The sequence below is a fragment of the Panthera uncia genome (genome assembly GCF_023721935.1).
Source record: "Panthera uncia isolate 11264 chromosome B2 unlocalized genomic scaffold, Puncia_PCG_1.0 HiC_scaffold_24, whole genome shotgun sequence".
Lineage (NCBI taxonomy): Eukaryota > Metazoa > Chordata > Mammalia > Carnivora > Felidae > Panthera > Panthera uncia.
In genome coordinates this window covers 5013168-5027585 of record NW_026057580.1, presented here as the reverse complement: position 1 = coordinate 5027585, position 14418 = coordinate 5013168, and the positions used below count along the sequence as shown (strand labels likewise).

At 52.7% G+C, this 14418-nt stretch overlaps 1 protein-coding gene across 2 annotated transcripts in view; it reads right to left on the bottom strand.

The window, feature by feature from the left end:
• MDGA1 (MAM domain containing glycosylphosphatidylinositol anchor 1) overlaps positions 1-14418 on the bottom strand; it is a 57784-nt gene that overhangs the window by 7046 nt on the left and 36320 nt on the right. For both annotated transcript variants that reach the window (XM_049653342.1, XM_049653341.1), the window contains exons 4-13: positions 12762-12958; positions 11811-11943; positions 11291-11560; positions 8568-8897; positions 5657-5953; positions 4533-4817; positions 2647-2798; positions 1618-1795; positions 1357-1380; positions 163-315 (exon numbers count right to left, since the gene is read on the bottom strand). In XM_049653342.1, the coding sequence (XP_049509299.1) occupies positions 163-315; positions 1357-1380; positions 1618-1795; positions 2647-2798; positions 4533-4817; positions 5657-5953; positions 8568-8897; positions 11291-11560; positions 11811-11943; positions 12762-12958 (2019 nt within the window). The remainder of the gene's footprint in view (positions 1-162; positions 316-1356; positions 1381-1617; positions 1796-2646; positions 2799-4532; positions 4818-5656; positions 5954-8567; positions 8898-11290; positions 11561-11810; positions 11944-12761; positions 12959-14418) is intronic.

The following is a 14418-nucleotide window of genomic DNA, read 5'->3' as shown; positions in this document are numbered from 1 at the left end:
CTCCCCCCCAGACTGGGTCTCCCTGAGGGCAGGGCTGTGTCTCCCCCTCAGACTATGGCTCCCTGAGGGAAGGGCTGTGTTCCCCGCCTCAGACTGGCCTCCCTGGCACTAGACCCCTCCCTGATGCTGTCCTTCATTCCTTGCAGCAGGCCATGTCCTCACCCTCAGGGGTACCGCTGATATCAGTGGGGGGACCGGTGTTGGGGGAGCGCTTGGGATTCTGGGTGAGGGCGTTCTGCCGTGTCCAGTCAAAGTTGTCTGTCAGGTCCTGGGTGTAGCCACAGATCTTCTCATCTTCAAAGTGGCAGGTGTTGTCTGCTTTGGGGTGAGGGTGGGGATGAGACAAAGAGGGTCAGGCTCCTTGGGTCCCCTGGTCCAGCTTTGCCCTCCCTGGCCACCCCAAGGCAGGTCCTGTGCATCCAAACGGTGGACCCAGGATCTCAGGGCTTGAGAAACCAGGCAACTGGGCCCCTGACAAATTTGTTCCCAGAACAGAACTTCTTAACCTTTGTGCACCACAGACCCTCTGTCATCTAGTAAAGGCTAAGGACTCCATCTCAGAATAATAATTTTAGATGCATAAAATGAAATACACAGGGTTACAAAGGAAATCAATTATGTTGAGATACAGCTGTCAAAATATTTAAAAAACAAATCTGTGTTGTAATAATAATAATAAGTGGGCTTCTTTATTATCTAATTAAATAACAAGATCTAGTGTTGGGTCTAATAACTGCTGTGATTTTGAAGTTCTAATGAATGTTAATGATATTTAGAAATAGCTGTAACAACTTTAAGGTGATGTGAAAGCACCAGGTTTGTACTGATGACAAAGTCACAGGTAGTGATGTTACTACTGCGGTTTGTCGCCTACGTTCATCACTGAAGGAGATGTTAAACTTCTGCTAGAAGTTAGGGAAAATGAAGAAGTAATTGTATGCCCTTCTATGTTCCAGGATCACGGACCCCCCTGAATTCTATCTATACACAGATCCTTTGTGGGGAGCAGCTTCCTGGGTCTCAGATTAAGTACCCCTGCCAGAGAGAACAGGGGATGTGGATTAGCCTGGTCTCTATTTTTCTTTTAAGGACTGTGAATGGTACTGGCTGAAGAGGAAAGGCCCTGAGTTCAAGACGTCTCCCACCCCTGACCCCCCTATCCCCGCCACACCACCTGTAAGCCCCAGAATAAATCCTGGATATACATGTCTCCAAGCCCAGCCCTGTTCCCCTTGGCTTCTCCTTCCAGCTGCTGGCCTCCACCCATTTTCTGAGTATCTCTCAGGGTCTTTTCCTCCCACCACGGGAGTTTTTGTGTCCCCAAAGGGAAGAAGAAGTGGGAGGGAGTTGTCTCACCTGACAGGTTGGGAGAGTTGATGGCTGAGAAACAAAGTAGGAAAACCAAGTCAGAACTGAGGTGTGGGACTGCACAGAGGGTGCCCAGGCTTGGCACCAGGGGACAGGGTTCCCGAAACCAGGACTGGGGTCCAGAGGGGTGACAGAGTAGAACACGACACAGTGGGGGGACCCAAGCTCTGGATCCATGTGGTGAGGTTGGAAGGGGTCCCCAGGGTATGGGATGGGCCCCCCCTTACCACCACCACCACCACCACCTACGCTCTGTGTAGTGAATGATGCGGGAGGCCATGTCACCAGCCCCGAAGGTGGTGTAGGGTGTGAGGCGGACCTCGTAGCTGTGGGGCACACGGAGGTCGGTCAGAATGTACTCCAGCAGCTGCCCCTTCTCCACGCGCCGCACTGGGATGGCCTTCACCATGGCGTTGTGCTGATTCAACTGTAGATACAGGGAGTTCCCAGATGCCCAGCGGGCCACACCCTCCACCAGAGCACCAGCCCAGGCCCTGGTGAGACTTGGAGGGTGGGGTGGGGGCAGTGTCAGGGAGCAGAAAGCATAAAGGACTAAGAACCCAGACCCTCAGTTTCCCCATCTGTGAGATAGGACAATCACTCCTTCTATGCCTGCCTCCTAGAGCTGTCTTAGTAAGCGATAGCAACACGTACCGAACAACAAAAGTGTGCTGGGCGCTATTCAGAGTAATTTGCCATTATTAACTCATTTACTCCTCAAAATAACACTTTTATGAGGTGGAACATTATAATTACTCCTATTTTACAGATGAAGAGACTGAGGCCAAACAGATGCAGTTTGCCCTAGCTCATACAGAGCTGGATTCTAGCCTAGGCAGTCTGCCCCAGAGCCACACTTTTACCCTCCACACCTAATGCCCCTTGGGCAAAACTACACCGAAGGAGACTATACAAAACATCCGCATAGCTCTGGCCTTGCATTCTAGAGATCCTGTGGACGAGACTGACCCCACACCCCACCTTAAGCTCCTGACCCAAGAGCAGATTCTACATTTTGGGAACACAGCTGGTGGCTCTGCCCTTTTTCCTGTCTGAATCCAGCAGACCCAGCTCAATTCTCAAGCCTGTGCCCAGAGCAGGAGTCCAGAGGGGGCAGGTCCCTAGAGCCTCCCAGTTTCTGCTGCTGTGTCCAGAACACTTTCTAGGTCTGAAGAGTTGTCTATAAGGGGGTCAGGCCCTGCCTCCAACCCCTTCCCATGGCTTGATGGACATTCCCAGGGTCAGCTTGCACCCGGGCCCCTGTCCCCCTTGGCCCACCTGGCGGACACTGAGTCTGTAGTTGAGCAGGGGGTCGACAGCGTCAGGCTCCCTCTGGGTCCACTGCAGCACATAGGAGTAGTTCTTGGACAGCTTGTGGCTGCGGGTGGGGTTGGGGGTGTCGAAGTAAAACTCCGGGCTGTAGGCTTTGGCTGAGAGGATGGGGATGGGGGCGTGGGGCCGGGGAGGGTGGGGGATGGGGAGAGATACAGAGAGAGGGAGTGCCGGAAAGGGAGACAGAGGAAGATGGCGAGGAACAGAGAGAGGAGGGCATGGGGAGACAAAGAGAAAGGGAATATAGTGACAAGAGGAGACGGTGGGAGAGGAGGAGATTGGGAGAATGAGGTACAGTCACAGGGAAGGTGGGAAATGGAGAAAAGGGAGATTGGGAATTCCAAGAGGTAGTATTGGTGAGAACAGAGAGGAAAGGCCAAGGAAAAGCCAGAGAAAAGAGAAATTTGGGAAGACACGGGGGAGGGATATTAGAGAGGACACAGGAAAGAGGATGGGGAAAAAGACACAAAGAAGGGTAAGGATATTGAGGTACAAGGAAGAGAAGAGAAAGGAGAAGGACAGAGAGAGACAAAAAGGTGGGGAGACAAGGAAAGTATGGGAGAACAGGGGAGAGGGGAAGGAGGTGGGAAATGTCACAGGGGCCTCTGGCTGACAGGGCTGGGTGGGGTGGGGAAGGGCTGGGAAGTGACCCGTCCTGGCCCCTTGCTGTTGAGTGAGGAAATCCAAATGAGGACTAAAGGGGCACCCAGTCAGTAGGGTCTGTTGGGAGAGCTTGGGGTGCAGAAGGGCACAGGCACAACTGTGGCTCTCCTCCTGGGGTGCTGCCACCAGGTCTAGTGGTGGGGAACCAACTCTCCCTCATGAAGAGAGGGGGGGATCAGCAACTCCTTTGGCCACTATGCATTCCCCTCGGCCCTCACCTCAGCCCTTTGACTCACCCAGGCCCGCCTGCAGCCCCAAACAGCCCACCCGGGAGTGACTTGATGATGAGATGGGCTGAGAGGGATTTCTGGGTACCGAGGGGCCTGAATCTGTGGGGTGACAGCTCAGGAAATGTGTGCTGGCAGGACTAGAGCCACCCACGACGTTCCAGAGAGGCTGCTGAGGGTCGTCTTCTCTCCTCTAAGCTACAGCTCTGGCCCCTCATATTGGGCCTGCGGTCACGAAAAGAGGGAGTCCCCCACCCGCAGCTTCTGGGGCCACGGATTAAAGCGGAGGGGCTTGAAACGTGATGGCTGGGATGGGGCGGTGCCCAGGACTTGAGTGGGCGGGTTTAAACCTGGTGTGGGTGGGGCTGGAGCGTACCTGCTACCAAAAAAAAAAAAAAAAAAAAAAAAAAAAGCAAGAAATGGAGAGCTGGGATTGGACGAGGCTAGAAGGGGTGAAGCCTATGCGTCAGGCAACTAGGGCCTAGGCGTGGTGTGGGCGGGTCTTTAGAGGGAAGGGCCCAAACTTGGAGCTCCAGGGGCTGGAGGGGAGAAGCCTGAACCCGGGGAAGGAGGGGTTTGAGACAGGCAGGGCTGTCCGAGGCCAAGGAACGGGGCTGAGCTAAAACGGGGGCGGGGGGAGGGGGGCTTAGGACACGTACAAGCGGACCTTGAGACGATCTACACCTGGAGTGGGCGTGGGCGAAGGGATCTAGCCTGTCTGGAGGGGATCTGGCTGTAAACGACGTCATGGTTAGGTCCGGGCGGCATGGGCGGGGCCTAGACCCGGCATGGGCGGGTCTTGGGAAGGCAGGGGCCTGAACCCAGTACGAGCAACTGGAAAGGGGCGCGGCCCAGTCCGGGAGTGGGCGGGGGCTGGAGTTGGGGTGGAGCCTGGTCCCAGGTGGGCGCGGTTGGGTGGGGCGGGACCCACGGGACGCTCACCCGAGACCTGAAAGAGGCAGGTGGCCGAGCCCACGTCGTTGGAGATGCTGCACTCGTAGCTGCCGCTGCTGTCGCGGGTGACGGCGTCGAGGCGCAGTTCGGAGTGGTCGGGAGCCTCGGCGGCGACGGGGACAGCCGGCGGCGGAGGCAGCAGCTGCCCTTTGAAGCGCCACACAGCCGAGGCGATACGCTGGGGGCTGCCTCGGAGCAGCGAGCAGCGCAGCAGCACGGGCCGGCCCAGCGCCTGGCGCACATCCTGGGAGCTGGGCTCCACCTCCGGCGGGACTGGGGGTGGGGGCGGCGGGGGCGGCGGTCAGCGGGGCCGAGTGGGGTTTGAGGAGCGGCCCCATTGAAAGCGACGCACTCGACCCTGCTCCCGCACCCCGCAGCCTGGAAGGATCTCAGAGCGGATACACGCTCGCAACATAACACAATGGCCACGCTCAGAACTCCCTGACCTGCAGATACCCACCCCCCTCCCGGCCATTTCCTCCAGCCGTGCTTCCCAGACTGGGCCTTTAGTCTTGCCTCAAAGGGTCCCCTCACCCCACCGTGTAGCGAAAAAGCAGCATAACGTCGGGGTTTAGAGCATGATCCCCGGAGCTAGTTGCCTTAGGTTCAAATCTCAGCCCTGCCTCTAACTAGCTAGTGAGGCGTTAGGCAAGTTACTTATCCTGGGACTCGGTTTCTCTATTTGTAAAAATAAGGGAATGATAGAGTCTATTTATAGGGCTGTGGAGGGTTAAATAAGTTCATGCATTAAAATGCTCTTAGAGTAGTGCTTGGCACAAGGTGAGTTAACTCTCATCGTTATAGTCTCAGACACAACGTGCTCCCTTGAGAGTCTTTCAAACTCCCGTGTCTACCTGTCAAAATCAGTTATTCTTTGCTCACTGGGTCCCTGGGAATGCAGATGGGGGTGAGGGGCACTTGGTATTGGAAGTGTGACAAGGGTCAGACTTCCCACCTTAGAACACGGGGGTGGCAAGGTGTTAGGGGTATCCGCAGTACTTGGCGGAGGCTGGTTGGACTGGAGTGTACGAAGGGGTGAAGAGGGGGGCAGGCCAGGCTGCGAACCGGGAGGGACAGCTCTGATGTGGTCCAGGTGGGGCGATGGGACTCACACTGCACGTTCAGCTGCACCTGGGCCTCGCGGGGGCGCACGTTGAAGCCATTATACCGTGCCGTCTGGCAGCGGTAGGTCCCACTCATGTCGCGGCTCACGTGCTCCAGCCGCAGCTTCCCGTCCGGAGTCTCCTCCAGGGGCAGCCCCGAGGGCAGCAGCGCTGCCTCCTTGTCCACGCGGGACCAGAGCACCGGCGGCCGTGGCTTGCCTCGAACCTCACACTGCAGCTCAGCGGGCGAGCCCTCCCGCACTGTCACCACGGCCCTGCCCTTGGGCACGCTGATGGTGGGCGGCACTGCGGTGGGAAAGCGGGTAGGAGCAAGGTTAGAGCTCCCCGCTAGCCTCTGCCGTGAGGCTTCTGCTCCCCTCCCCCTAGGAGCCTCCCTCGCGCATCCCTGATGTCCCAAAGATCCCTCAGCATCTCCAAAGCACAACTCGCCTCCCCCCATTCTCCCCACCTCCTGCACCCCCGAGGGTCTCCCAACTCAGAAAAAGGGCTGAAGTCATCCTGGCCTATTCCTTCTTTCCCTTTACCCCAACAAAAGGGGGTTCCACTTTTAAACAGTTCTACCAAAGGATGCCTTCCCTCAACCCCCTCTCTCCTGCCCACTGGCCCTGCTCTAATTAAAGCTTCCATCTTGTCTTCTGGAGTGCTATTACAGATCGCTAGTCGGTCCTCCAACATCCTTACCCCTCCTCCCAAAGTAATAGAATGTCTGGAGTTTAGCAGGGCACACAGCCAGAATAACCATGATGTCCCCTAGCCTGCTAGCTGTGGCCATGTGACCAAATTCTGGCCAATGGGATGTGACAGAAAATAAGGTTCTTCACAGGGAGAGAGGCTGTACCCCTCTTCCCTTCCTTCTCCTTGCAGGCTGGAATGCAGATTGATGGCTGCAGCTGGGACTGCCACTGTGGACAAGGCGGTGCACGCTAAGGGTAACAAGACAAGATGGAGCCTGGGGCCCTGAGGATTTGGTGGAGCAGAGCCATTATTCCAGCCCAGACTGCTCACTTTTACCAGAAAAAATAGTACACATCTACCTCATTTAAGCCACTAGTAGCATTTCGGGATTTTCTGTTATTCACCGCCAAACCTAATCCAACCCAACACATCACCCAACTGGAGAGTCTTTTAAAGACTTCCATGGGGGCGCCTGGGTGGCTCAGTTGGTTGAGCAGCCGACTTCGGCTCAGGTCATGATCTTGCACTCCGTGAGTTCGAGCCCCGCATCGGGCTCTGTGCTGACAGCTCAGAGCCTGGAGCCTGTCTCAGATTCTGTGTCTCCCTCTCTCTCTGACCCTCCCCTGTTCATGCTCTGTCTCTCTCTGTCTCAAAAATAAATAAACGTTAAAAAAAAAAAATTTAAAAGACTTCCATGGGTCCCATCCCACATGACATGGACCAAATTAAAATGTCCGACATCAAATATGAATTATAAATAACTCTACAAGGCAAGCTGAGGTCCAGTTATCTAGTTAGCATAATTTATACTCTGTAAACATTTATACATGTGTTGGCTTTAATTTTACAGTTTTCTCTTTGTATTTTGGAGCCAATTAATTTCTTTTTCCGGGTCTGAATCATTTCCACAAGACCTTAAAAAGCTTCCGTGCCACAGGCATCAGGCTGATGAGCCAAATGGAGGAAATGGCCCTGCGCCCCGTTGATTTCCCTGTTTCTAAAACATCCCAGCTCCCCAACCTTCTGTGCCCTCACACGCTAAAGGGCTGTTGTCTCCCCGCTTTGAGGCTGCAGTGCCCTCAGGTTAAAACTCAAACTCCTCGCGTCTGCAAACCCAAGGGTCCTGTTCCCGTCTCTGCCTTTCCCACCTCATCTTCCCTCTCTCGTCCTGTATCCCAGCTATGGGATCCCCTTGTAAGGGATACTCTCCCCGGACACGAAGTCGTCTCCCTGTGCAAAAGTCAGGATTCGAAGGCACCTCCGAGGCCATCTGGTTCAATGTCTCACAGAGGTGAAACGGAGGCCCAGAGAATTAAAGAGGCTTAGTCAAAGTCAGCCAGCTCCTCAGTGCAAGGGGCTAGGGGCTGGAGATAAGATTCTAGAAACTCTCTCGGAAATTATCCCTTCCAAACTTCCGTCATGCATAAAATGAAAACCCTTCAGGTGTGGCTCTAAAGTCAGACTGCTCGAGTTTGAATCCCAGCTACACCACTTATTGTTTGTTACCTTAGGTAAGTCTCTTAAACTCTCTGAGCCCGTTTCTTCATCTCTCAAAACTGATGATAAACTATCCCATAAGGTAAACCATGAAGGTAAATGACATCAATATGAAATCATCAGAACACATAGTAAACACTCAATAAATGTTAGTCATTATTTCATTATTCTTATTTATTATTATCGGAATAAAGACCCAAATCCCTGCATGATCTTGCCCCTGCTGGCCCCTCCACTCTCTCACATCTCACTCCATTCTCCCAGTCGCACTCTCCTTGGGTGCTCCAAATGACCCATGCGCTTACCTGCCCCAGTGCCTTTGCACATGCTGATTCTTTGGCCTGCCTTTCTCTTCCACCCTCCCTTGTTCTCCTTTGCCTAGTAAAACCTGCCCCTCCCTCAGATCTCAGATCAAACATTCTGAGGAAACTCTTTCCTGACACTCACATATCACTGTTTGCAGTCATATATTTATCTGTGAGACTATCTGAACAACGTTTGCCTTCCCACTTAGTTCAATGTAAGCAGAGCTTATCTGCCCACCACTCTACCCCCGAGCCTAGCACAATGCCTGGCATATAATAGGTGCTTAATAAATGTGTGCAACATGAACAAATGGTGTTCCCCTCACTGTGGCCTCCTTTTTTCAAGCTACTGTCCCCACCTCCCCTCTATGGGCCTCTCCAGCTCCCTCACACACACACCCCATGCTGCTTCAGCTGCCCACCTGTCTCAGAGGAGATGTTGACCTCGACGCTCAGGTCAGGCACTGGTGCCCCTGGGAAGGAGGCCACGCAGAGGTAGGTGCCATAGTCACTGAAGTGCAGGTCAATGAGCTCTAGGCTGCTGGTGACGGCAGGCAACTCAGGGTCGTTTCGGGTCACCAGCAGCCTCTTGGACATGCGTGCCGGCTTGCCATTCTTGAACCACTGGTAAGTCACCTTCTCCTGGGGCACCGCATCCACATGGCATGACAGCTTCAGGTCTTGGCCCAGCTGTATGTTCTCACTCTCTTTGATCACGTCTGGGGTGATCTGGAACGTAGCATTCTTCATGGCTACAGGTGGATGGGGAGGGAAGGGTGGCTGGGGCTGGCCCAAAGCCAAGGCTCTATGTCCCACCCCCATCCAGACCCAGCTTCTCTCCTTGAACCAGCCCTCCCTGCAGGCTGGGGGCTACAACCCCATCCCACCCCCAAGAGAAACCATCACTTTACTTGGAAATTGTTCTGCTTGTTCAGATGCATTTTGAAAAGCTCAAAAAAGCTGGCTGCAGAAAAGTAGGTTTAGTAATTGTTCTAGCCACTGTTGATTGAACATCCACTATGTGAGAGGCACTGTTCTAAGCCCTTTACATGGGTTGACTCATTTAACCCATCCCACAGTCTTTGAGGGAGGCACTTTCCTGTCCCCATTTTACAAAGGACAGAACTGAGGCTCAGACAGTTTAAGGAACTTGCCCGAAGAAGTAGCCAACCTTGAATTCAGACTCAGCCTACGCTCTTAACGGCTGTGCTGCTTTATTTTTGTTCTTTTCTAAACCTTGAATATGCAAAATACAAATTTTGGAAAGATGTGCCAGAATGTACTAGTACTTCTATCTAAAGAGTGGAACTGAGGGGAAATTTTAATTTGCACATTTTATCCTATTGTCCTGTTTGAGTCTTTGCAATAAGTTTGTGTAATTTTTATAATGAAAGCCTAATACGATAATTTTACATGACGTTACATAAAAACACAGAGTTTGGAAAAATGAAAGGTCTAGCCTTTTTTGAAAAGTCTAAATGTTAAAAAAAAAAAAAAAAGAAAGAAAAAGAAAAACCTGAATATTGTCTGACGTAGCCAAGAGGTAGACAGCATTCTTAATATTTGGGTGCTGATTCAATAGGTCCGTGGCACAATGGCCATGAACCAGGACTGGCCCGGGCAAAGCAGGCTGTATGTCACCCTAAGAGGTAACCGTAAGTATCTGATGTAAATTGCAACCTCACGAACCCAGGTTTTAAAGGCCCCGAATGTAATTAGGTGGAGAAAACTAATCTGACAGAAGAAGAACCATCAGAGGAAGAAATAGTCATCAGCAACAATCTGGCTACTGTGTTTCTTGCTCTGGTTGAGTAAAAAGTCACTGAGAGCTAGCTTCTTTTTGTGAGAAGAGTCAGAGAGAGACTGGTTGGTGAGGGAAGAACAAAAGGAAAGTCCATTTCATCAGAAGATTCTCCACTGAATTTGACAGAAGCTGTACTTTATTTTCAAGTGCTAAAGAGCTGGAATCAAGCCGAGATCTTTAAAATTTTCAAATAAACAACAAACAAACAACCTAAGGTTACTCCTAAGTCAGAAGAATTTAAAGTTCTCTCTGTAAAGCACATGAGCAAAATCAAGATCACACGGAGCAGCTAATGAGGCTGAAGTTTCATAAGGGAAGTGTTTGTACTTCATTTGCGCCCCCAAGTTTTGTATCATTTTTACATTTACTAATTACCTTCAGACTCACTGACACGCTTTGCTAATAAAGATTTGCATATGAGGTATGTGCAAATGTATGTTACTTTCATTTAACTCCATTAAAAAGGTAGAGGGGCGCCTGGGTGGCTCAGTCGGTTAAGCGGCCGACTTCGGCTCAGGTCACGATCTCGCGGTCCGTGAGTTCGAGCCCCGCGTCGGGCTCTGTGCTGACAGCTTAGAGCCTGGAGCCTGTTTCGGATTCTGTGTCTCCCTCTCTCTCTGACCCTCCCCCGTTCATGCTCTGTCTCTCTCTGTCTCAAAAATAAATAAACATTTAAAAAAATATATTAAAAAAAAAAAAAAAAGGTAGAAACCAGGGGCGCCTGGGTGGCTCAGTTGGTTGAGCGTCCGACTTCGGCTCAGGTCATGGTCTCGCGGTTTGTGGGTTTGTGCCCCGCGTCGGGCTCTGTGCTGACGGCTCGGAGCCTGGAGCTTACTTCGGATTCTGTGTTTCCTCCTGTCTCTGCCCCTCCCATGTTCATGCTCTATCTCTCACTGTCTCTCAATAATAAATAAACATTTAAAAAAATAATAAAAAAAATAAAAAAATAAAAAAATAAAAAGGTAGAAACCATTGTACGGGAAGAGAGGAAATTTCTCTTGTAGACTGGAATGTCCACATTTAGCTTTTCGCAGCCTCAGTTTCCCAATCTAAAAAAAAAATGTAGGTAATCAACGCCAGCCCTTCTCCCTTCTTCCATTGTTGAGATGATATTTGGGAGAGGAGATTATAAATAAAACGTTCTACAAATCGTGGTCCTGCTGCCCGCGGGCAGACACCTGAGTTGCGGGGAAATCACAGTGCCTGGAACACGCCTCCTCGGCATATCTCATCCCCGAAAAGGAAGCAGACAGGCCCCTTTCCTAGGTCACTGGCAGTTCCTGGAGGACAGGGACGCTGTCTGCCTCCCGAGTTCCCTCCCACCCCTCTGGACCCACGTACATCGCACCAGCAGGTTGACGGTCTTCTTGGCAGGATTGCCCACGTTGTTGGTGGCTGTGCAGTTGTAGTAGCCAGAGTCCCGGGCCTGCACTGAAGGGATGCTGAGGGTGCCGCTCTGAGCCAGGGCACCCAGGGGCAGCGGGCCCGGCCCGTGGGACCACTGCAGCTGGGGTAAGGGATCACCGCCTGTCAGCAGGCACTGTACCGTCACATTCTCCCCAGGGTTTACCACCAGAGTTTCATTCACAGACAGCTTCAGGGCTGGTGGTGCTAAGAGGACAAGGAGGTGGGGTCTTAGGGGACCATGAGGCAGGGCTGGGGGAGGGGTGGGGTCCAGGGAAACCATGGGGTTGGAGAAGGCCTAGAGGGAGAAGAGAGGGGAGAAGTCAGGGAGCAGGCGTGAAGGAGGAGGGGACGCACTAATGGTGACGTGCCTGGAGTCCTGTGTGGGGTGGGGCACTTTCTCCTGGCTGGGGAGTGAGCCAGGTGGGCAAAGGGCATGGGCAGGGCAGTCCTGTACCCGTGGTGTTGGTGAGCCGGAAGGTGATGGCCTTGTCCGGGATGCCGCACACATTGCGTACAGACACCTGGCAGGTGTAGCTGGCATAGTCCTGGGGCCGCAGGTTCTTCAGCTTCAGGACCTTGGTCTCCCCCTAGGGCAGGAGCACATCACTGGGCTGAGGGGCCTGCTTGGGTCTCTGGGGATCCTGCACACATTCACCCAGCACCAGCGGCTGAAGCAAATTCCTATTTTCATTCCTATCTTTCCAACCTCCACACCATTTATCCCCAGGGAGCCTGAGCCTGGGATGGATACTGCACTCTCTGCTTGAGCTTGAGCGTCTCTGGATGCGATGTCCTGGTACACACAGCCAGGACCACGCCTCAGCTTTCCTGCTCTGGGAAAGGGAGGATAAGGAAGGAATCCTGCCCTGTCTTACAACCTATACAGACATGGGGTTGGCCCACAGGCCACGTCCACATGGGGAGCTTTGACAGCCACCAGGGATAGCCACCTCTGAAAGACTCCCCTGGCAGGACAGATTCATCACCATCTCCTGGGACTGGAGGGGACCCATGGGAAGCGCAGTCATCTCTCTGCCCCCCAACTCCTGCTGTGCCTGCCCAGGAGCCCCCCACCCCACCATGTGCATGCAGGGATGACACATCCACCCCTCGGGGGTGACTTTTCTAACAAGCGATGTTCCAGGAAGACACGCTGCCTTGGGGACTCTGCTGTCCTCACCACTGCTCCCTGACCTTTCTGTCCTGATCTCATCTGGCCCAAGTTTTCTGAAGCCCAATCAGAACGCATGCTTCTGAGGTCAGAACAGAATCATTAGAGTCAGGGCAGCCCCTGGAACACCAGATCATGAGGCCTCAGTCCCCACGTTCCCCTCCCTTGCTGGGTGCACAAGGAAGAGTGTGGGGGGAGCCGTGAGGAGACAGGCCAGCTGCCGTCCATCCTGACCTGGGTGTAGAGGGGTTCATAGATGTCGACCCCATTGTCCTGGCTGTGGGACAGGGTGTCGGAGCCCCGCTTCCAGATGAAGCGGGCAGGCGGGTTGGAGTTGACAGTACAGCGCAGGAACACCGTCTTCTCCTGGTAGAAGTTGCCTCGAACGTCGCTCACTGTCTGGTGCACCGTCAGCACAGGCTCATCCAGGTCTGCAAGGACACAGCCCCAGTGAGGTCAGGGCTGGGTGACCCCCATGGTGGGGGGCTTGGGCTCCTGGCAGCCCCCCAGGAAAGCTAAGCCACCCTCAAGGGATGCCTCCGGAGAGTCAGATGGCGTCCCAGCCCTGCTTGCTTGACCAACCTGTTAGAGGCAGGGGAATGGACTTCATGGCTTCCTAGCTGTCCCTCACAGGAACTGCATGGGGGTGTCTACCTTCACCCTCCCATCATGGGATGGAGGAAGCAGGGCACACTGGAAATCAGGGCACTGTCCAAATCCAAGGTTACCTGTTAATTTGTAGTGTGGCCTGCCTAAGTCCCTTCTCTCTCTGGGCCTCTTTCTTCACTGGTAAACTGGAATCACATGGAGATTTTCTTTTTTAATACCAAAGCCTGGCAGAGCTCACTGATGGTGTCAAAAGTCACAAGAATGATTGCCTCTAAGGAGATTACTGAACTGGGAGGGAGCATGAGGGAACTGTCGGGGGTCCTGGAAATGCTCTTGACCTGGTTGGTGTTTACATAGGCATACACATAAGAATTCATTGAACTGTACATTTAAGATTAGTGCACTCTAGGGGCGCCTGGGTGGCTCAGTTCGTTAAGCGTCCAACTTCGGCTCAGGTTATGATCTCGCGATTTGTGGGTTCAAGTCCCTCATCGGGCTCTGTGCTGACAGCTTGAAGCCTGCTTTGGATTCTGTGTCTCCCTCTCTCTCTGCCCCTCCCCCACTCATACTCTGTCTCTCGCTCTAAAAAGTAAACATTTAAAAAAATATTAGTTAACTCTATTGGATGTAAGTTAATCCTCAATAAAAAAAAAAAAAAAAAAAAAAAAAAAAAGTTGAAGAAAAAATCCCAGGGCGCCTGTGTGGCTCAGTTGGTTAAGCATCCAATGTTGGCTCAGGTCATGATCTCACAGTCTGTGGGTTCGAGCCCCACGTCGAGCTCTGTGCTGACAGCTCAGAGCCTGGAGCCTGAGTCAGATTCTGTGTCTCGCCCCCCACCCCCAACCCCTGCTCTCTCTGCCCCTCCCCCACTTGTGCTCTCGCTCTCTCTCTCTCTCAAAAATAAATAAACTTTAAAAAAAAAAAAGAAATGAAAACAATCCCGATGCTGGCCCCACCCCCAATTACATCAGAATCTCTGGAAGTGGGACCCAGGCATCAGTATTTTCTTTATAAGATCCCCTAGGAGGGGCCTGGGTGGCTCAATCAGTAAAGCGTCCAACTCTTGATTTGGGCTCAGGTCATGATCTTTGCAGTTCCTGGGATCAAGCCCCATGTCAGGCTCTGTACTGATGGCACAGGGCCTGCCTGGGATTCTCTCTCTCCCTCTCTCTCTACCCTCCCCTGTTCACACACACACACTCTCTCTCAAAATAAATAAATAAACATTAAACCAAAACAAGAGCCCCTAGACATTCTAATGTACAGCCAGTGTTGTGAACCA